Consider the following 22,469-nt stretch of genomic DNA (forward strand, 5'->3'; position numbering starts at 1 on the left):
AATACAAAGTCTGAGTAACATAGACCTATAACAAGTAAAGAGATGAAATTAGTTATTAAACAAAACAAAACAAAAACAACTTCTTACTGCAAAGAAAAGCCCAGGGCCAGATGGCCGCACTGGTGAATTCTACGGTGATATTGTGATTTATAATAAGAAATATGTACTTGGTCTTCGTCCTGTTCCTGGCACAGAATTCCTAAAACCCTTGGAATTTCCTAAGTGATAAGTGAGATAAAGGTGGCTTGTTATTCATAACAAGCCCTTTTCAACCACACCATAGTTTGTATTAATGAGGTGATCTTTTCGTAGCCCTAGGTAACCTAAGGATGGGGGCTGGTTGCCAGGGAGAAAACCTAATTAGAGGGATGGCACTTTTAGACCCTCCCTCCCTCCCTCCCTCCATCCCCCACCCCACCTGAGAGGAGGGGAGGGGGGCATGGAGGTTGAGTTAATCACCAATGGTCAATGATTTAATCAATCATGTCTATGTAATGAAGACTCTGAACTGTGAAGTTCAGGGAGCTTCATGGTTGGTAAAAACATGGAGGTGCTGGAAGATTGGCTATCCCAGGGAAGGCATGGAAGCTCCATGCCCCTTCCCACATACCTTGCCCTACACATCTCTTCCATCTGGCTGTTCCTGAGTTATATCCTTCTGGTAATCTAGTAAGTAAAATGTTTCCCTGAGATCTGTGAGCTGCTCTAGCAAATTACTGAACCTGAGGAGGGGGTAATGCGAACCTCCAATCTATAGCCAGTTGGTCAGAAGCACAGGTAACCTGGACTTGCGATTGACATCTGAAGTAGAGATGGGGACAGTGTTGTAGGGCTGAACACTGCCTGTGGGATGTGATGCTATCTCCTCGTAGATAGTGTCAGAATTGAGTTAAAGCACAGGACACTCAGCTGGTGTCGCAGAATTACTTGGTATGTGGAAAACCCACACATCTGGTGTCAGCAGTGAAGCAGTATGGTAGTAGAGTATTGAGAGTAAAGGAGACACACAGGAGTATGTTTTTTCTATCTACCAGTGTTTAAAGAAGAATATATGGCAATACTTCACAAATTTCCCAAAGTATTAAAAGATTAAACTGAGACATATTAAAATTTTAAGAGTTTATTTGAGCAAATATCAATTCATATTAGACAGTGCCAAACTGGAAGAAGTTAGGAGAGCTCCATAAACAGGAGCTAGGGACAAAGTTTTTATAGAGAAGATGCAAAAGCAAAGGAAATTGGATTTATTTATTTAATTGGATATATTTGAAGCAGTTGCATTATTTGGGAAGCCTAGTTGGCTGTTTGTGATTACTTGTTCTTCTTAGAGGCATTTACAGGAATTGACTCTCATTTAGATTTCAGTTTGCTTACTTAGGCTACCAAGTTATTAAAGCCACCCCAGTCTAATGGCCTCCTTATTTGATTACTTCAACAGTAAGAATGAGGAAGGAAGACTTCCCAATTAATTCTATGAGGCCAAATATAAAAACAAAATTAGGTACAGCAAGAAAACTGCAGACCAATATGTTTTATGAATACGGATGCAAAATTCTGAACAAATTTAATCCAGTAAGATTATACCCAATGACCAAGTGGAATTTATCCCAGGAGTGCAAGTTTGGTACAACGCACAAAAATAAGTCAATATAAACCACCATATTAACAGAATGGATGCCAAAAACCACATGATCATCTTGATAGATGTAGAAACAACATTTGAAAAAATCCAGCACCCTGTCATGATAAAACTATTCAACAAACTAGGAATACAAGGGAACTTTCTCAACTTGATAAAGGACATCTACCAAAAATAAACAATTTACATCATACTTAAGGGTGAAAGACTAAAAATTCTCCCTCTAAGAAATTAAACAAGATAAGGAAGTCCACTCTTGTCATTTCTAGAGGCTGTACGAGAGGTTCTAGTCAAGGCAATTAGACAAGAAAATAAATAAAAAGGTATCCAATTAGGAAAGCAAGCAGTAAAATAATCTCTAAGGAAGTACATTAAAAAAAAACTGAGAACTAACATATGAAAAGAACAATGTAGCAGGATATAATATCAATATTAAAAAATCAATTGTATTTCTTTACACTAGAATTTAACGATCTGAAAATGAACTTCAGAAAATGATTCCATGTACAATGGCATCAAAAAGAAAAACATTTTTAGGAATATATTTGATAAAAGAAATGACAGACTTACAAATTGAAAACATAAAATGTTGTTCAAAAAATTAAAGAAGCTCTAAATATATGGAAATAAATCCCATGTTCAAGGATTGAAAGACAATATTGTTCAGATGACAATATTCCCTAATTGATCTACAGATTCAATGCAATCCCTATCAAAATCCCATCTAGCTTCTATGTAGAAAATGACAACATAGTTCCAAATTCAAAGGATCCAGAATAGACAAAACAATCTTAGAAAGAACAACATTGGACATCTTGCACTTCCTAATTTCAAAACTTACTACACAACAACAGTAATCAAGACAGTTCAGTACTGCCATAAAGATAAATATATAGATCAATGAAAAAGAATTGAGAGTCCAGAAGTAAACCCTCATGTTTAGTATCAATGGATTTTTGAAAAATGTGCCAATTCAAAGGTGAAAGAATACTTTTAAAACTAATAGTGATGGAACAATTGGATATCCACATGCCAAAAATTGAATTTGGACCACTACATCATACCATACAACAAAATTAACTCAACATTGGTCATAAGTGTTAATGTAAGAGCTAAAATTATAAAACTCTTAGAAAAAAACATAGGAGTAAATCATGGCCTTGTATTTCACAACGTTTTCTTAGATATGACAACAAAAACATATGTGACAAAAGACATATTAGACGTCATCAAAATGAAAATTTTTTGTGCTTCAAAAAAGCACGATACCATTAAAAAAGTGAAAAGACAACCCAGAAGATGGGAAAAAATATTTGCAAATCATATATTTGATAAGGAACTAATTTCCAAAATATATTAAGAACTTTGGAAATTCAAACACAAAAAGACAAACCAATTAAAAAATGGGTGAATGATTTTAATAGACATTTCTCCAAAGACATACAGCTAACTAATAAGCACATGAAAAGAAGCTCAGTATCATTAGTCATTAGGGAAATGCAAGTCAGAACCAAAAAAGGTAACACTTCACATACAATAAGATGTTGAAAATGAAAAAGATGGAAAATAACAAGCTTTGGCAAGAACAAATTGGAGCTCTCGGGGCAGCTGGATGGCTCAGTTGGTTAGAGAGCAAGCTCTGAACAACACAGCTGCTGGTTCAATTCCCGCATGGGATGGTGGGCTGTGCCCCCTGCAACTAAGATTGAAAATGGCGACTGGACTTGGAGCTGAGCTGCGCCCTCCACAACTAGATTGAAGGACAACAACTTGGAGGTGATGGGCCCTGGAAAAACACACTGTTCCCCAACATTCCCCAATAAAAAAAAATTAAAAAACTGGAGCCCTCCAACATTGCTAATGGGAATATAAAATGATGCACCCAATTTGGAAAATAGATTGGCAGTACTTCAAAATGTTAAACATCGATTTCTCATATGACCCAGCAATTCCAGTCCTTGGTACATACCCAAGAGAAATGAAAAGATACTGAGAAATGAAAAAATACTGACATAGGATTCTGATGTTTGGTGCCCTGAGTTCGTGACCTTATGCACTTGAAGAATGAGAACGCCAGACCCAGAGAGGTAAATTGAAGCAGTATAGTTTTATTGCAGAAGTGAAAAGCACAAGAAGAGTACAGGTCTCCAAAGAGAGGGGGGGCCTGAACGGAATACCCTGCAGGCTAAACTGAGCTGGTGACTATATGTCCTTGGATCAGTAATCTTTAAATTGTTTACCAGGAGCCGGTTGGGCTCCCCACCCACTTCCTGCACCTGGGTTGGTATCTGATGGGGGAGGCCCTCCCGCCTCGTTCCCTTTGCTACATTTTTTTTCCTGTTAGTTACTGTTCTCTTTGGCCTTGAGTTGAGGTCCTCCGTTTTCCCATCTCACTTTGACACTGTCTGGGCCTTGATGGCCTCGACCGGGTCCTGTCCCTAACTGCCTATGACTTTCCTATCTCAATATAGCCACGCAAAACTTAAACACAAATGTTCATAGCAACATTGTTTATAATAGCCAATGGAAAAAGTGGAAAAAAATCCCAAATGTCCATCAACTGATGAATAGATAAGTGATAACTGATGTGGTATATATCATAGAATATATTTCACAATAAAAAGAAGTATTGAAACATGCTACAACATGGATGAACCTTTAAAACAACATTCTAAGTAAAAGAAGTCAGTCACAAAAGACCCCATATTTTATTCAATTTATAAGAAATTGCCATATCAGCAAACGTATAGAGACAGAAAGTAGATTAGTAGTTGCTTGGGGGTGGCATTAGGGTAGGGATAGGAAATGACTGGTAATGGATACCAGGTTTCTTTTTGGGATAATGAAAATGTTTTAAAGTTAGATTGGATGATGGTTGCCCAACCCTGTGAATGTACTGAAAACCATTGATTTGTACTCTTTACACAGGTGAATTATATGGCATATTATATGGCATTATATTATATCTCAATAACACTGTTAAAGAGAAATAATTATACAATAAAAATAATAATAACATATTGTAGGGTTGTAACACATGTAGAAGAAAAATGTAAAGTAGCAATAGAATAAAGGATGAAAGGAGGAATAAAGAGTTATAAAGTTCTTCCATTATCCACCGAGTCATATAATATTATTTGAAGGTATGCTGTCATAATATGAAACAAATATTGTAAACTCCAGAGCCATGGTTCAGATATTTCACCTGGGCAGAGAAGCAGTCTAGAAAACAGAGTTGCAAATCTCTTTTCAAAGAAAATGACTTCATTTGTACAGAGTGTAGAGAAGATCAAGCCTAAAGTTGCTCTTAAAAATAGTGGAGGTTGTGGTGTGTTGTATAATAAAAAATATATATATTTGGTCTTTGTCTCCAGGTCCTGGCACAGAGCTCCTAAAACTCTTGGGGTTTCCTAAATAACAGGAATGTCTTTTGTTATTCATAAAGAGCCCCTTTTGACCACATCTGGGTTTATACTAATGAAGTGACTCACCCCTAGTTTCAGGATGGGGGATGGTCACCAGAAAGATAAAACAAATGATTAGAGGGTTGGAACTTGCAGTTTCACCCCACCCCTACTCCCACCTCTAGGGAGGGAAGAGGGGCTAGAGATTTGAGTTCAATCACCAATGACCAATGATTTAATCAATCATGCCTACGTGATAAAACCCTATATCACTCCCTCCCCCCAATATTTTCCCCTATGCCTCTCTTCCATTTAGCTAAGTTGTATCCTTCAAAATAAACCGGTACTAGTAACTAAGGCACTTGAGTTTTGTGAGCTGTTTTAGTAAATTATCAAAATTGAGGGGGTCATGGAACCCTCAAATTTGTAGTTGGATGGACAAAAGTGTGGGTAGCCTGGGCACCCCATTTGTGGCTGGTGTTTGAATTGGGGACATTCTAGTAAGATTCAACCCTTAACCTATGGGATCTGCATTCACTGTGATGAGTTAGTATCAGAATTGAATTGAATTGTAAGACACCTATTTGGTGTTGGAGAATTAAGAGCATTGGTTGGTATTGAAAAACACAACGCCTTTGGTGTTGGAAGTGAAAAGCAATTGAGAGGACAATGGTAGATTAATTGGAGATATAGACTAAATGCTACCTCTGTTCATTGATCAGACAAAACCTGGGGGAGAGAGAGCTAGGAGGAGACCTAGGAGCATAGTCTGTGTAACAATTTATTCCCAGGGCATTGTTGAAAACAATAGGGCAACCAGCAGGCATTTAGTGGCATGTAAAAAGCTGTGTGTGGTCAGGGAAACAGACAAAGAGAGCCCTGCAAAAACCACTGTCTTCCCAGAGTGACTGGGCCCACTGAGGAGCAAAATAAGGTTTCACACTGTGTGTGGGCACAGACATTATTTGTTTAGAGACTAGCTAGATTATCAAAAATAATCTAAATCATCTAAAATAATCCAGCTAGGGGCCGGCCCAGTGGCTCAGGCGGTTAGAGCTCCATGCTCCTAACTCCGAAGGCTGCCGGTTCGATTCCCACATGGTCCAGTAGGCTCTCAACTACAAGGTTGCCAGTTCAATTCCTCGAGTCCCGCAAGGGATGGTGGGCTCCGCCCTCTGCAACTAAGATTGAACACGGCACCTTGAGCTGAGCTGCTGCTGAGCTCCTGAATGGCTCAGTTGGTTGGAGCACGTCATCTCAACCACAAGGTTGCCAGTTCGACTCCCGCAAGGGATGGTGGGCTGCGCCCCCTACAACTAGCAACGGCAACTGGACCTGGAGCTGAGCTGTGCCCTCCACAACTAAGACTGAAAGGACAACAACTTGACTTGGAAAATAGTCCTGGAAGTACACACTGTTCCCCAATAAAGTCCTGAAAAAAATAAAAATAATAAAAAGTAAAATAAAATAATCCAGCTAGTCACTAAAAAATAAACATGAAAATAACAATAACAAGCCCCAGACGGGGAGGGGGAAGAAATACCCAGAGTTGCTGCAATACTGGGTATTTCTTCCCCATGTTTTTTGCTAACATGGACTGAAAGTAGAAAACGAAAAAATTTTTGGGAAAATCACAAATATGTGGAAATTAAACAATACACTCCTAAATGACCAATGGATTAAAGAAGAAATCAAGAGGGAAATTAGAAAATATATTGAGATGAATGAAAATGAAGACACAACATACCAAAAGTTATGGGATGCAGCTAAAGCAATGTTTAAAGGGACATTTATTGCTGTAAATGCCTATATTAAAAAAGACGAAAGGGCCAAGGATGTCATCAAGGAGTACTTCAAATGCAAGAAATGAACAAATAAACTTGGCTTTTGTTTTTCAAAAAAAAAGAAGAAGAAAGATCTTAAATCAATAATATAATCTTCCAGGGGCGGCTGGTTAACTCAGTTGGTTAGAGTGCGTGCTCTTAATAACAAGGTTGCCAGTTGGATTCCTGCATGGGATGGTGGGCTGCGCCCCTGCAACTAAGATTGAAAACGGTGACTGGACTTGGAGCTGAGCTGTGCCCTCCACAACTAGACTGAAAGACAACGACTTGAGTTAGAGCTGAAGAGTCCTGGAAAAAACAGGTACCCAATAAAATTTTTAAAAAGGAAAAAAAAAAGATACACACATATATATATGTAAAAAATCTTCCACCATAAGACCCTAAAAAAGAGAGCAAACTAAACCTAAAACAAACAGAAGGAAGAAAGAAATAAAGACTAAACAGAAACTAATGAAACAGAGAATTTAAAAAATATAAACCAGAGAACATCGAAAACCAAAAGCTGATTCTCTGTAAATATCAATAAAATTGACAAACCTGTAGATTGATTACCCAGGAAAAAAAGAAAACTCCAAACTAATAGAGTTAGAAATGAAAGCGGACATTACTACTGACTTTACAGAAATAAAAAGATTGTGAAGGAATACTATGAATTATTGCATGCCAATACATTAGATAACTTAGATGAAATGGACAAATTCCTAGAAAGACACAAACTACCAAAACTGACTCGAGACGAAAAAGCAAATATGAATATACCTATAAGTAAAGAGAACTAATTAGTAAACAAAACCTACCGAGAAGGAAGCGTCCAGGCCCAGATGGCTTCACTGATGAATTCTACAAAACATGTAAGGAAGAATACCGCTTCTTCACAAACTTTTCCAAAAGATAGAAGAGAATACTTCCTTACGCATTCTACGAGGGCAGTATTATCCTGGTACTAAAACCATACAAAGACATCACATGAAAAGAAAACTATAGACTAATATTTCATGTAAATATGGATGCAAAAATCTACCACAAAAATGCTAAAACACTGAATCCAGCAACATATAAAAAGAATTATACACCATAACCAAGTGGGATTTATTCCAGAAATGTGAAGTTGGTTTAACATCCAACAATAAATCAATGTAAAACATCACGTCAGTAGAATAAAAAACAAAAACCACACAATAATCTCAAAAGGTGCAGAAAAAGCATTTTAAAAAATCCAACAGGTTTTCATGATAAAAACACACAACAAACTAGGAATAGAAAATAACTTTCTCAACCTGACAAAAGTCATCTATGAAAAACGCACAGTTAACAACTTAATGGTGAAACATTGGATGTTTTCCCCTTAAGATCAGGAAGAAGACAAGGATGTCTGCTCTTTCCACTTCTACTCAACACGTGCTAGCGGTTCTAGCCATGGAAGTTAGGCAAGAACAAGAAATAAAAGGCATCCAGACTGAAAGAGGTAGAAGTGAAAGTATCTCTATTCACAGATGATGTGATTTTATATGGAAAATCCTAAGGAATCCACTAAAACAACTGCTAGAACAAAATTGTATCCTGTTACCACACGGTAGCAGGATATGATTTCAATATACAAAAATCAATTGTATTTCTATATACTTACAATAAATAATCTAAAAGTGAAATTAAGAAAGCAATTTCATTTACGATAGCATTAAAAAGGATGAAATATTTGTAAATTTAACAAAAGAAGTACAAGAATTGTACATTAAAAACTAAAAAACACTATTTAAAGAAGATCTAAAAATGGAAAAACATCTCATGTTTATGGATTGGAAATTTAATATTATTAAAATGACAATAATCCCCAAACTGATTTACAGGTAAATGCAATCCCTTTCTGAATCCCTGCGAATGTTTATAGAAACATTATTTATAATAGCGAAAAGCGAAAATCAATCCAATTGTCCATCAACTGATGAATGGGTAAAAAAAATGTGGTACGAAATATTATTTGGCTATAAAAACCAAAAATGTACTAATACATGATACAACATGGATGGACCTTGAAAACATTTTGCTAAGTGAAAGAAGCCAGTGACAAAAGACCACATATTACATGATTCCATTTATATGAAAGTTCCACAAAAGGCAAATCCATAGACACAGGAAGTAGATTAGTGGTTGCCTAGGGTTGGGGAGGATGGGGGAGATGAGGGGTGATAACTAAAGGGTATGGGCTTTCTTTCTTTCTTTTTAAATAAAAACAACCCTACAGCATCTATCGTCATCTGGTAATAACAAGGATAATCCAAACAAAATGAATAAATGTCTAAGAATTATACTCCCAACAAAAGACACCTAAAAAACATAAACTGCATTGCCTTCTCAACAATTTCTCACTTCATTAGTCATTTCTAGTTCGAGACATTTTGGAGCAGAGTAAGATTATCTCCGTTTAGCATTATCTGATCCAGTTGCTTCCTTTGTTTTAGAATGAATCTCTTCCACATCATTTAATACAAGGTGCACAGGCTCATCAAAACCAACGATACAGCCCGCTATCCACACATTCACTTGCTCATAAAGCCACACCTGAATCTGAGACCTATTTTGCAAGTATCTGAAGGTGAGGTTGACAGGCTGCACCATCACCTTCTGCACGTTTTGGCCCTGGCCACAATACCCAGAGTAGAAGCTGACAAAGACCACCCTAACCCGCACCTGGGCTTTTCTTTTTGAGGTGATGAAAATGCTCTAATACTAACTGTGGCTGCACATATCTGTGAATATACTAAAAATGACTGAACTGTACATTTTCAATGGGTAAATCACATGGTATGTGAACAATATCACAATAAAGCTGTTAAAAAAAATAAAAAAATAAAAAAATGAAAAGGGGCCATCATTATAGATCCTCCAAACATTTAAAGGATAGCATAGGAATATTATGAACAACTTTATGCCAATAAACGCAATGATGTTGATAAAACTGTCAGATTCCTTGAAAAACACAAAATATCAAACTCACTTAAAAAATAAATAGAAAACCTGAACAGAAGAGTGGTATTTCACCACCAGGTCTCTAGAAGAAAAGAAAGCCCCTGATTGATAAGCATGTCTGATTTCTGTGGTGTAAACCACGGCCAATTTTAAGCATCAATGTGACATCAATGCATGAGGATTTAAGAGATGGTAACAATCAGCTCTTATTAGCTGGTACAAGCCAGCTCCAGAATGCCACTGCCTATATCTATAAAAGAAAATTAGTTACTAAAAACAGTCTAAGAAAACTAACTCCAGGCCCAGATGTGTTCACTAGTGAATTCTATCAAACATTTAAGGGTGAAATAATACCAATTTTAACCAAACTCTTTCAAAAAGCAGAGGAAGCGGTCTCCTCTATATATAGTAAAGCCAAAATTACCCTGATACGAGCACAAAAACATTATAAGAAAACTGAGACCAATATACTTCATGAAAATAAACATAAAAGTCCTTTAAAAATGTTTGGGAAATTCAATCCAGCTATACATATATAAGAAACATAATAGGGGCCAGCCTGGTGGCTCAGGCGGTTGGAGCTCCATGCTCCTAACTCCAAAGGCTGCCGGTTCGATTCCCACATGGGCCAGTAGGCTATCAACCACAAGGTTGCTGGTTCGACTCCTGCAAGGGATGGTGGGCTGTGCCCCCTGCAACTAACAACGGCAACTGCACCTGGAGCTGAACTGCGCCCTCCACAACTACAATTGAAAGGACAACAACTTGACTTGGAAAAAATCCTGGAAGTATACACTGTTCCCCAATAAAGTCCTATTCTCCTTCCCCAATAAAATCTTTGAAAGAGAAGAAAAAGAAATATAATAAATACATCATGACCAAGTGAGGTTTATCCCAGGAATGCAAAGTTGGTTCAGCATTGTTGGGGTGGCCAGATGGCTCAGTTGGTTAGAGCGCGAGCTCTCAACAACAAGGTTGCCAGTTCAATTCCCACATGGGATGGTGAGCTGTGTCCCCTGCAATTAAGATTGAAAACAGTGACTGGGCTTGGAGCTGAGCTGTGCCCTCCACAACTAGATTGAAGGACAACAACAACTTGCAGCTGATGGGCCCTGAAGAAACACACTATCCCCCAATGTTCCCAAATAAAATTTATGAAAAAAAATAAGTCAATATAATTCCCTGCGCATTGCTTCTGTTTGTTTGTGCCTTGTAAACACTCACCAGGAGAACTTGCCTCTCTGGATCTGTGAGACTTGAACTAGTTCTCCTATGTATAGAGGGTTTTTTGTTGTTGTTTTTTTAATTAGTCCAATTTATACTTTTGGTTGATTTTTTAAAATCTCTATTTTCCCTTCAAAATCCCAGTGAGCGCCACTATGAATTTAAACACTGATAGTGCTCTATTCTCTATCTAAACACTTAGAAAGACAAAATTCATTGTTTTTCAAGGTAACATATTCTTTTTTTCCTGTTTAAAAAAAATGACTGTAATGTGTTCAGTAACCTCTTATATTGAGTCCAAATTTGTCTTGTTGGTTCTAATTCCCTTTACTAGAGCATCCAGAAAAGCTAACTCACCCTTCTATATAAAAGCTCTTTAATCACTTAAAAATAGCTAACAAAGTCTTGACGCCTTTTTCGCTTTGTATTTTTCTTGTGTTACCTTGTCTTGTCAAAAGTGAACATTTGTAGAATTTAATGTTTGCCAAGTCAACATAGGGATAAATCATCATTAGTAAAGAATAAAGATTAGGGGCCAGCCCGGTGGCTCAGGCGGTTAGAGCTCCATGCTCCTAACTCCGAAGGCTGCCGGTTCGATTCCCACATGGGCCAGTAGGCTCTCAACCACAAGGTTGCCAGTTCAATTCCTGGAGTCCCGCAACGGATGGTGGGCTCTGCCCCCTGCAACTAAGATTGAACATGGCACCTTGAGCTGAGCTGTCTCCTGGATGGCTCTGTTGGTTGGAGCGCGTCCTCTCAACCCCAAGGTTGCCAGTTCGATTCCTCGACTCCCGCAAGGGATGGTGGGCTGCGCCCCCTACAACTAGCAACTGAACCTGGAGCTGGGCCACGCTCTCCACAACTAAGACTGAAAGGACAACAACTTGAAGCTGAACGGCACCCTCCACAACTAAGACTGAAACGACAACAACTTGACTTGGAAAAAAGTCCTGGAAGTACACACTGTTCCCCAATAAAGTTCTGTTCCCCTTCCCCAATTAAATCTTTTTTTAAAAAAAAGAATAAACATTAGCCATATTGTTACATTAAAAAAAGTCAATGTACTTCAACAAATTAACATAACAAGGAAAAAATTATGATCATCTCAATAGATACAGAAAAGGGATTTGATCAAAGACAATATGCATTTATGATAAAAATCTCTCAGGAAACTCTATTTATAGTTTCTGTCTATAAAGAAAATTCCTTAGCCTGAAATAAGGCATCTGAAAAAACTACAGCTGACATTATACTTAATAGTGAAAGACTGAATGCTTTCCTCCTATAATAGGGTCTGTTCTCACTGCTGCTATTTGACAATGCATTGGAAATTCTAGTTAGTGCAATAAGGCAAGGAAAAAAGGCCTGTTAGATGGGAAAAGAAGCAAACCTGTATTTGCAGGAATATCATGAGCACGTATATAGAATGCCTTAAAAATCTATTAGGTTGGTGCAAAAGTAATTGCGGTTTTTGCAATTGTTTTTAAGCTTTTAAACCGCAATTACTTTTGCACCAACCTAATACAAAAAGTTATTAGAACTAATAAGTGAATTTAGCATGGTCTCAAGGTCAATATATAAAAATCAAGTACATATCTTATATACTAGAAATAATTAGAAAATGAAAAAATTTAAATACCGTTTGCAATGGCATCAAAAATATGAAGTAACTTGGGATAAATTTTATACAATACAGGAAGACTATGATATATTGCAGAGAGTAATTATGGAAGACCTAAAAAAATGACAAAGTATACCAGGTATGTCAGGAGTGTATCAGAAGTATATCAGAAGACTTAATATTGTTCAAGTGGCAATTCTCCCCAGATTCATCTGTATAGTCAATATAATTCCAAGTAAGATCCCAGCTGACTTTTTTTGAAAATCGACAAGCTGATTCTAAAATTTGTGAGGAAATGTACAGGATCTGTAGCAGTTCAAATGATCTTGAAAAAGAACAATATCAGAGGACTGACAATACCTGACTTTGAGCCTCCTATAAAGTTGCAGTAATAGAGACAGCATGGTATTTGCAAAAGGGCAGGAGAGGAGAAATGCAATATGCATCTGCCATTGTTGCTGACCCACTTGCATACTGCATTGCCTGTGCCCCAGAAGCACAAAATGCCAGTGGACTCAAAGCAAGTAAATAATAAGCATGTTACTTCTATGACTGCTGACCGCCAGGAGAGGCCACCCTTTTGGTTCCATTCAGAACTTACTTCCAACACAGAATCACATTTTAAGAAACACAAATGACCAAGAAACCCAATCTTCCATTTTTACACGTGCTACTTCCCTATATTTGTCAACCACTTCTGTTGAAAATGACGACAAAGAAGGGAAAGATAGAGCAACCCACAGTTTGTTTTCCTTTCAGTCCTGCAGAATGTGCACATGTGCACGCATCCAGAAATGAAATAAAAACAGTTAGTTCTCAGCAGCGTTTCCACTGTGCTGGTAAGAAGTTAATACGTATGCTGTACAGACTATAAAATATGACTTGCGTGATTTTGGTGATTCTGTATGAATCTTGTATTTGCATTTATAACTGGCATTGTACAACATAAACTATTTAATTCATGCTAATTACTTAAAATTTTAATTTCCCTTTACTTAGAACAACATTAAATGATAACTGAAAAGTACCATGACAAGGTCAACATCAATGGTCATAAATCATATTGATAGCACGTAGCCTTGATAATGATGTGATGAAATGGCACTTTATCTCTGTGATCTTCCTCCCTAAAATCCATAATCTCAGTCTAACCAAGAGAAAAACACCAGCCAAATCCCAACAGACAAGTATTCTACAAATACCTGACTAGTATACTCAGAATTATAAAGGTCGTCAAAATCAGAGAAAGTCTGAGACACTGTCATATGACAACTAAAAGTAACAGGGTATTCTAGATGGTATCTAGAAGAAGAAAAAAAAGGGCATTAGGTAAAAACAAAGGAAATTTGAAAGAAGTATAGACTTTAACTAAAGTATAGATTTTAGTTAATGACAATGTACCAATATTGGTTCATTAATTATAATACATGTGCCATACTATTGTAAGATGCTACAGGGTGTGGAGTATATGAGAATTCTCTATAGTATCTTCTCAATTTCTCTGTGAATCCAAAACTGTTTTAAAAAATGAAGTCTATTAAAAAAAAAAAAAAAAAACCACGCAAGTTGAAAGAGAGACCAGTCGAAAGAAAAGCTTTATATCTGTATTTCAGTACCTTTAATGGTATTTTTCTTCTTATTTTTTAAAAGTATTCCAAAATGGAGTTGTTGTTTTTTCCCTTGGTTTTTGAACAAGAGGCCTTGCATTGTCATTTTCACTAGGCCCCGCAAAGTAGGTAGCTTACCTTGCCTCTGTCCCAACATTTGTCACCCAGACCTCAGACTGAGGTTGTTCTGGGTCCTTCTGAGTCTCTGGAAGGCCAAGAGTAAGGCTGTGAGCGTGCAGAAGCCAGACAGGGAAGGTCAACTTAGGGTGAGCTCTGTCCTCTGAGCTAGACTGGAACCTGGGAAAGGCAGCTGCAGCCACAGTCTGCAGAGGTCCCCACTCAGGCTGAAGGGTGTTCCAAAAAGAAGCCCCTCCTCCCCGTGGCAGGCAGCACCATGCCATAGGATCCCAGAGCTGGAAGAGACCTCATTCATTGTTCTACCACAGCCCCTTCCTCCACCTTGTAGGGAGAAGGAGGAGGACACAGAGGCGTGGAGAGAGGTAGAAGGCTCCCAGGCTTCTGGAGCCCTCTGGCGAGTGACAGCCCAAGTCCTGCACAGCCCAGAGCCTGGTGCTGCCTCCCCTCGACACAAATTAGACCTGCCTTCCCTGTCCCTGAGTGTTTCCCAGCAGCCTGATTTTTTGCTACCCCACCTTTCCTCAGAGCCCCTTTCTTATTTCTCTGGGCATGTACAGGTGTGTAGGTGTGTGTGTGTGTGTGTGTGTGTGTGTCTAGGCCAAGGTAGGATGAGGCCAGAAGCAGAAAAGAGAAGGCTGTAGTCACTGCATTTCCCACTTGGTTATTTCCCGTGGGGCTGGGGTGCAGGAGGGGAGCCTATGAGCCATAGGCTGGACAGGGCCTGCTGCAGCCCGCAGCAGCAAGTCTTGAGGCCAAAGTACTGCTATGGGTGTCATTAGGAAAGAACACAGAGGCAGCAGCAGTAGGGGGAACTGGGCTGGAGAGGGCAGAATACCTCAACTCCAGGCAGATAAGCCCTGCACAGTAAAATGAGAGAGACCTCGGTGGAGTTTGTGCTGTAGAAGGGCTTTGAGGGAGGGGGTGCTCTGGCCCTGCAACAGAAGTGCAGCCTCACCAGGGTACAGGAATCCCTGAACTGGAAACCCACCCTGGGTTTCCTTAGATCCCTCAGAGAAAGGCCACGCCCCTGGAGACTACTGTGGTGGGAGCAGCTGCCAGGGTTGACTGCCCTCCCCCTTGCAGGCATGGCTGCTCTGCCCACCTTCAGCTCCTGCGACATGAAAAGGCCTGTGCTGCACATAAACATGTCTGGAGCCCACTGCCCAGGAGCAGTTTTACAAACTGCTTAAAGGTTCAATCTCTCATGTCACACTGCAGGGTTTAAATCCCATCTCAGCTGTTTACTAGCTCATGTGTTTCCATGGAAACAATTTGCAACCTCCTCGAGCCTTAGCTATCTCACCTGTAAAACGGAGGCCCTTAGACTTAAACCCTCACTACCGTGTTTCCCCAAAAATAAGACCTAGCTGGACCATCAGCTCTGATGTGTCTTTTGGAGCAAAAATTAATATAAGACCCGGTATTATATTATATTACCCAGTCTTATACTAAAATAAGACCGGGTCTATATTAATTTTTGCTCCAAAAGACACATCAGAACTGATGGTCCGGCTAGGTCTTATTTTTGGGGAAACACGGTAGCAGTAGTGAGCTCAGCAACATGTCCTCCCGGGACCCTAAATCAGCACTATCAAATCAAATTCATCAGAAGGATTATTTCACAGCCCCCCACCCCGACCACACACAAACGCGTAGCTGACCACATTCCTTTGTAACAAATGGTTGTCACCATGGCAGAACCACCTTCGCCTATTCCTTCTTAAAGAGCCCTCTCTCTCAAGGGAACCCCAAATCAGCTACTGTCAGGCAGAGACTTAGAGCCAATATACGAAGACACTGTGTCCCTTCCTCCTTTCCTGGTTCTAATTCCTCCTATCTCCCTTGCCGAGCCCATCACGCTTACCAAGTTCTCATGAGGGTTACTTTGTACTGGCTTGGGAGCCTTCAGGGGCAACTGTGTCTTTTATCAGCAACACTAGAAAGTAATCCCACCCTGAGGTCACACTGAGAGAGGAGAGGAAAGGAAGAGAACTGGCCGGGTAGGGTACACTCCTGGCTGCCACAGAGAAAAGGAATTTTTTCATTTGGAGTCAGAGCTCCTTGCCGAGATCGCCCCTAGATCTTTGCTGAGCTTGTTGAAGTTGCCAGCCTATTTACATAGTACTAATGGTGTGCTTTAAATTAATACTTTGTAGCTAATGTACTGAATGACAGAATCTGGATTCAGAGAATAAGGGAAATGAATTTAAGACATTTAACCCAGAAAAATAGAAGCTTCTGTACTTGGGTTAAAATTAAAATGACTTACACAAGTGCATTAACAGGGATGTATGAAACAGATCTGAGGGTCTCATTTGACTAATTTAAAGTGGATTCAACTGTATTGTATGGTATCCACAAAAATCTACTATGATCTTAGGATGCACCTATAGATACATAGTGGCTATTCTAGAATGAAGGGTGTGATAAGATCACTCCATCCTACATTAGGCAGAACATTCAGTATTTTCAGAGCCATTTACAAATTCAGGAGAATGTAGGATAGTGAGTGACTTTAAAAAAATATGTCACATCAGAAAGAGGTGAAATAACTGGGGAAGTTCTTGGTAAGAACATAATTGTTTAAGGATTAAATGAGATAGCATACTGAAAGTGTTCAGTGAAATGTCCGGCATAAGTGCTCAATTAATGTTAATAATAAGAGAATGATAATTAGTAATGTTATTAGCATTGTCATACGACTATTATGATTACTATTATTATAGTTAAGGCTTATAGAGTGCTTTCTATATGCTAGGGACTATTTCAGATCCTTTACATATACTGACTTATCTATTCCTCTTACCCATCCTATGAGGTAAGTACTACTATGTTTCCAATTTTGCAGATGAGGAAGTTGAGTCACAGAAAGGTCAAGGAGATTGCCCAGTGTGTCCCACAGAAGGGAAGGGGAAAGAACCAGAACATTAACTCTGGCAGTGTCAGGCTACCAAGGGTAAAAGGCTCTTTGGTTCTTTCACTCTTGTTTTATACCACTCCAGAGGGCAGACCAGGACCAAATATGTACAAACTACTGGGAGGAAGATTTCAGCTCAACAACAACAAGAAACCACTCTGAATGATTAGAGCTGCCTGAAATCTCAGTCTTTTCAGGTGGTGTCTTTTCAGGTGGTGAGTTCTCCATCGTGGGATGAAAGGGAAAAAAGGATACAAATGAAGAAATGAAAGAAATGGAGCTCCTCTTGGAAAGAAACCATACAAATGATGAAGTCAACCCTTGGTGCAAAGAATAGGGAAGATATAGTGAAACTTGGTTTAAAAGACACACATTACTGAAAAATTGAAAAGTTATGGAAAAGATATAAAGGTGAACTGATATCTGTCTTGCTGCTATCTCAGCTCAAAGTAACTTAGATGTTGGATAAAAAGCAACAAAATGGGATATTTCACATATGAATTTGTTTAGAAACTCACTAGACAGCCTGGGTTTGAAAGAAGCAATCCCAGGATCCTCACAGATCTGATGCCCACCTACCCCGAAAGTGTAAAATACAGACAGGAGAGGTGTAGTCTGCTCTCTGGAAGAAAGGGCATCTGCCTGAGAAAGTAGCATCAAGGCTGATGTGAGTAGGTGAGATGCAGGCATGAGGTTGAAGATTATAAAACACCATTAGATCCAAAAATACAGACTTGTAATGACAATTGAGTATGTTACCATGATTTTAATCCTGCTACACAGCGTGTGGTCAACAGAATTATTGCATAGTTTAATATGAATGTCGTCTGTGCTGAATCTATCTTTCTGGGTCCAGCAGTCCCACAATCCAAATATTTGCTGATTTAATGAATATAAACTTTCTCAACCAGCAACACCAAGTGGTGGCTAGTTAAGGATCTGAATACCAGCAAAATATCTTACTTCTATTATGAAAAAATGACTGAATAGTATATATACATATATATAATAGTATATGTATATAGCATATATAATAGTATATATATTAGTATGTTACATATAATAGTATACACATACATATACACACACACACATATATACTGGAGGTGCCAAAAAAACTTATACAAGTGGAGACTTTGGTCAATGTTGCTCAAGCAGTAGTTCACTGTAATCAGAAGTGTCTGGATGCTGATGGTAACCACTTTGAGCACCTCTTGTAACTGCAGAAGTCAAACGTGACTTGTATTCATCTTTTGTTACCAGTATATATTATTACAATTTTAATAGTTTTCCTTTCTTAAAATGTGTGTACATTTTTTTTGCACCTTCTGTATATAATATCACACTATCCACCAAAAACGCTCCCATTTCACATAGTAAATAAGTTTTCAGATTATTTGTACTTGGACAAATGCGTATTTTGATTTATGAAATTCAAAGTACTTGGTATTTTTAGACTTACAAACTTAATTCTTTCTAGCGTTCTACCACTGAATGATTACCAATTTAGACTGGAGCTTCTATTTGTCATATAGGTCTGGGGCTCACAAAAAACAAAATCATGTGGGGGCAGCCAGTTGGCTCAGCTGCTTAGAGCGCAGTGCTCTTAACAAACAAGGTTACCAGTTCGATCCCCACATGGGCCTATGTGAGCTGCGCCCTCCACAACTAGATTGAAACAACTACCGTGTTTCCCAAAAAATAACACCTAGCCGGACCATCAGCTCTAATGCTGTCTTTTGGAGCAAAAATTGATATAAGACCCGGTATTATATTATACTACCCAGTCTTATATTATAGTAAAATAAGACCGGGTCTTATATTAATTTTTGCTCCAAAAGACAGCATTAGAGCTGATGGTCCGGCTAGGTCTTATTTTCGGGGAAACACAGTACTTGACTTGGAGCTGATAGGTCCTGGGAAAACAAACTTAAAGTAAATAAAATTTTAAAATAAAATAAAATCATGACGTCATGGAAAAGTGAAAGCTTATCTCCCATGAAAGTCACAAGAGATGAAAACCATACTGACAGAGCCTAAATGAACACCATGGAGTTATAGATGTGGATTAAAACTGGGAGAGGTGGCATATGATATTGATTCATTAAAGAGAAATAGTCAACTTCAGTGAAGGATCTGAACTGTGGGGAAAATAATGGGCCTTGATGGCTGATGAGGGGAAAATGAGGGGGAGAGGAAAAGGCAATAACCCCCAGCACTGGACGCTGACAGTCTCTGGTAACCAGGAAAACGCAAACATAAACAAAGAGCTATGTGACGATGCCTGGAGAGTTGGGGGGTCAGGAAATATTAGCAGGTTCCTGCAGCAAGGCCGCGCGGGTCAAAGTGGTAACTGGGGATCTGAGCTCCGCGGTGACGCACGGCTCTCACGTGACCAGGAGCCTATGTCTGCCCAAGTCCCTCTCGTCCTGGTCCTTTTTGCCTGTCCACACACCATCTGTGTATTGCCCTTTGGTCGAGGGGAAAAGCAGAAATAAGTAAGTTCCCTTGGTCCTTTGAAATCGGTGTGAGTGCCGATGCTGCCCTGTAACCCCTGGGATCGGGATGGCAGAGGCCAGGCCTATCCCTATGCCAGCACCGCGCACGCACTTCGGTGCAGAAAATGGTGGTTTTGGGGGTGGGGTGGGGTGGTGAGTGGGCCACCCCCAGGGGAGAGCTACACTTAGAAATAGTTTCTAAGTAATCCTTCGCTTCCACTTCCCGCCTGAAAAGAAATAACGAGCATTACGGGGTGGGGGTGGGGGGCACGGAAGACGAAGCTTGAGATGGGGGGAGACATGGGGGTGAGGGGAGGCATGGGGGGAGCCAGACGGGGATGGCGCGGGGGCGGCGGCTGGTGTCTAGAAAAGGGGCGTGAGTGTCGGTCAGTCCTTCCCCCTCCCCTCCCCCCGCCCCCTACCCTGTCAGGCGTCTATCTGCTGGTCTGCAGGTCACAGCGGGGCACCTCCAGGAGAGAACGCTTGGGAGCCAACAGCCAGGAGAGGTCCGGGTCCGGGAAGGGGTGGGCAGGGGACGGTGATGAGGTGCCAGGGAGGACGCCGGTGGGAGCGGAGCAGGCGGCGCCGCCGCCCCGCCCCTACCACTGCGGGAGAGGCCCAGGGCAAGGCCTGCTGGGAAATCGGTGGGCTTTCGGGAAGGAGGGGACGAGCCGGGCGGGGGCACGAGAGGCGGCCGGGTCCCCGAGACCTGAGCCTCTCGGCTTGTGTAGGTGGGGGGACCCAATCAGCAAAAGGCAAGTAAGTATTGGAACCCGAGGCCGGGGTTTTGGTCCAGCCACCAAGTATGCTGACTCGACTCTGCCTTTCTTGTCTCCTCTGAATTAACTGCTCATGAAGACCATTCCCAACATGGAAAAAGCCTGCCAAGCAAATGAAGAACAGCCACAGAGCGCCCCCAAGACGGAGGAGGAGCAACCTCCCGCGGAGCAGTCTTCCGAAGAGCCGAGTCCAGAGGAGCCGTCGTCCGAAGAGCCGAGTCCGGAGGAGCAGTCCTCCGAGGAGCAGTCCTCCGAGGAGGAGTTCTTTCCCGAGGAACTGCTGCCCGAGCTCCTGCCGGAGATGCTGGTGGCCGAGGAGCGCCCCCCTCAGGAGCGCCTTTCTCGGAAGGACCTGTTCGAGGCGCGCCCTCCAATGGAGCAGCCTCCTTGTGGAGTGGGAAAACATAAGCTGGAAGAAGGAAGCTTTAAGGAAAGGCTGGCTCGTTCTCGCCCGCAATTTAGAGGGGATATACACGGTAGAAATTTGAGCAACGAGGAGATGATAAAGGTAGCAGAGGAGATGGAAGAGATGAAAAGAGTACGAAACAAATTGATGATCATGCACTGGAAGGCCAGACGGAACCGTCCTTATCCTATGTAATGTGTCAGGCCTTCGATGCTAGTTGGCCTGATTTTTGCATTTTCTGAACTGCATTTTCTCGTATCCCTCTCGCCATCTTCTTCATTTTAATTTTTTGTGTGGCTTTATTTAAGGTGTTTCACTTGGGCTTCCACTCCATTCGCCATCTGCAATTCTCTCTCTTCCAATCATGTGTCTCACCTATTTGCATGTCAAGATGAACGTTATATATTGTGAAGTGAAAAGAGCAATTTTTGAAAAGTATATGTAGTATCCCGTTTTTGTAAAAAATGTATATTTATATATTAATATGCAAAGAAAAACTGAAAGTATATACTTCAAAGGCTTAACAGTGGCTATCTAAGTGTGATAAGATAATAGATGACTTTTTTTGTCTGTTTGCTTTCCATGTTTGCTTTGTTGGAACTTCTCATTTTTTCAAGACGAACACATTTGTGTTGCAAAAAAACCCCAATATAATGGGAAAAAATGTAAAGCAATTAAAAAACTGTCTATCAGGTTATAAAGACAATGTGGCACTTAATAAATACTTGTCAGAACTTAAAGTAAATCTCATATTTCTTATGAATCTCTTAGGCAGAAATATAAACCAAGTACTTATATTTAAGGGTCATTCTTTTCCCATTTAAATAGGAATAATACTTGACTTGCAGGGCTGCTATGGAACCAAATGAGGTAAAGATCGTTTGAGCTGTGTGTTTTTCTCCCCACCTGCAACATGCAGGACCCCAACCCCAATAGAGCCCCTTCAAATCCTGGGGCTCGTACCCAAAGGAGGGCTCACATGTACATGCACTCACAATTCCTGTGAGATTCCAAGTGAGTGCCACATTTTGTTTCTGTCCTGTTATTATCTTCCCTTGGATACTGCCATGTGTGCTGGGCACAGCTGCCCCTTCTGGATCCTGCTTCTTCCACGGCTTCCATCACAGCCAATCCTTTAGTGCAGAGCCTCACTGATTGCTTCCGAGTCCCTGCTGGACCAAAGCTGAACTGTGTCTCCTACACGTATCTGGTGAATGCCCCTCCTCCAGCTTTCTTGTTACACTTATCCAAGTGGATACCATCCCAGTGCTGCCTAAATCTCAATGTCTTAAAGAATTCTTAGCAAAATAGTCCTTTCCATTTTTTTCCTGAAGCCTCCGTTTTATCCACTGGACTGGAACATGAGTTCACCTGGACCTGGGCTTAGGAGACAAATTTGTGAGCCAGACACTATGTTGTGTGCTC

The 22,469-nt window shown here is 40.3% G+C and overlaps 1 protein-coding gene, 1 long non-coding RNA gene and 1 pseudogene across 4 annotated transcripts in view; 1 reads left to right on the forward strand and 2 right to left on the reverse strand.

Moving 5' to 3' along the window:
- LOC148754648 (uncharacterized) overlaps window positions 1-20,412 on the reverse strand; it is a 52,028-nt gene extending 31,616 nt beyond the window's left edge. The window contains exon 1 of the long non-coding RNA XR_016019983.1: window positions 20,282-20,412. This is a non-coding gene — a long non-coding RNA (uncharacterized LOC148754648). The remainder of the gene's footprint in view (window positions 1-20,281) is intronic.
- Window positions 4,973-12,529, reverse strand: LOC148754651 (small nuclear ribonucleoprotein E pseudogene; annotated as a pseudogene).
- TCEAL1 (transcription elongation factor A like 1) lies at window positions 19,704-21,789 on the forward strand. 3 transcript variants are annotated; one of them, XM_088795027.1, is made up of 2 exons: window positions 19,704-19,859; window positions 20,718-21,789. In XM_088795027.1, the coding sequence occupies exon 2, from the start codon at window positions 20,730-20,732 to the stop codon at window positions 21,237-21,239; it is 510 nt and encodes a 169-aa protein (XP_088651153.1). In that variant the 5' UTR covers window positions 19,704-19,859; window positions 20,718-20,729; the 3' UTR covers window positions 21,240-21,789. The 3 variants fall into 3 exon arrangements, with proteins under 3 accessions (XP_088651153.1, XP_088651155.1, XP_088651154.1); XM_088795029.1 differs by lacking the exon at window positions 19,704-19,859 and adding an exon at window positions 20,270-20,365; XM_088795028.1 differs by lacking the exon at window positions 19,704-19,859 and adding an exon at window positions 20,489-20,618.
- Window positions 21,790-22,469: the final 680 nt, after the last annotated feature.

The sequence above is a fragment of the Rhinolophus sinicus genome, chromosome 18, assembly GCF_057876585.1.
Source record: "Rhinolophus sinicus isolate RSI-liver-muscle chromosome 18, RSI-T2T, whole genome shotgun sequence".
NCBI classification, from domain to species: domain Eukaryota; kingdom Metazoa; phylum Chordata; class Mammalia; order Chiroptera; family Rhinolophidae; genus Rhinolophus; species Rhinolophus sinicus.

Bases quoted from the DNA above. Each gene is read 5' to 3' on its own strand.
- TCEAL1 (XM_088795027.1), top strand. From the start codon at position 20,730: ATGGAAAAAGCCTGCCAAGCAAATGAAGAACAGCCACAGAGCGCCCCC.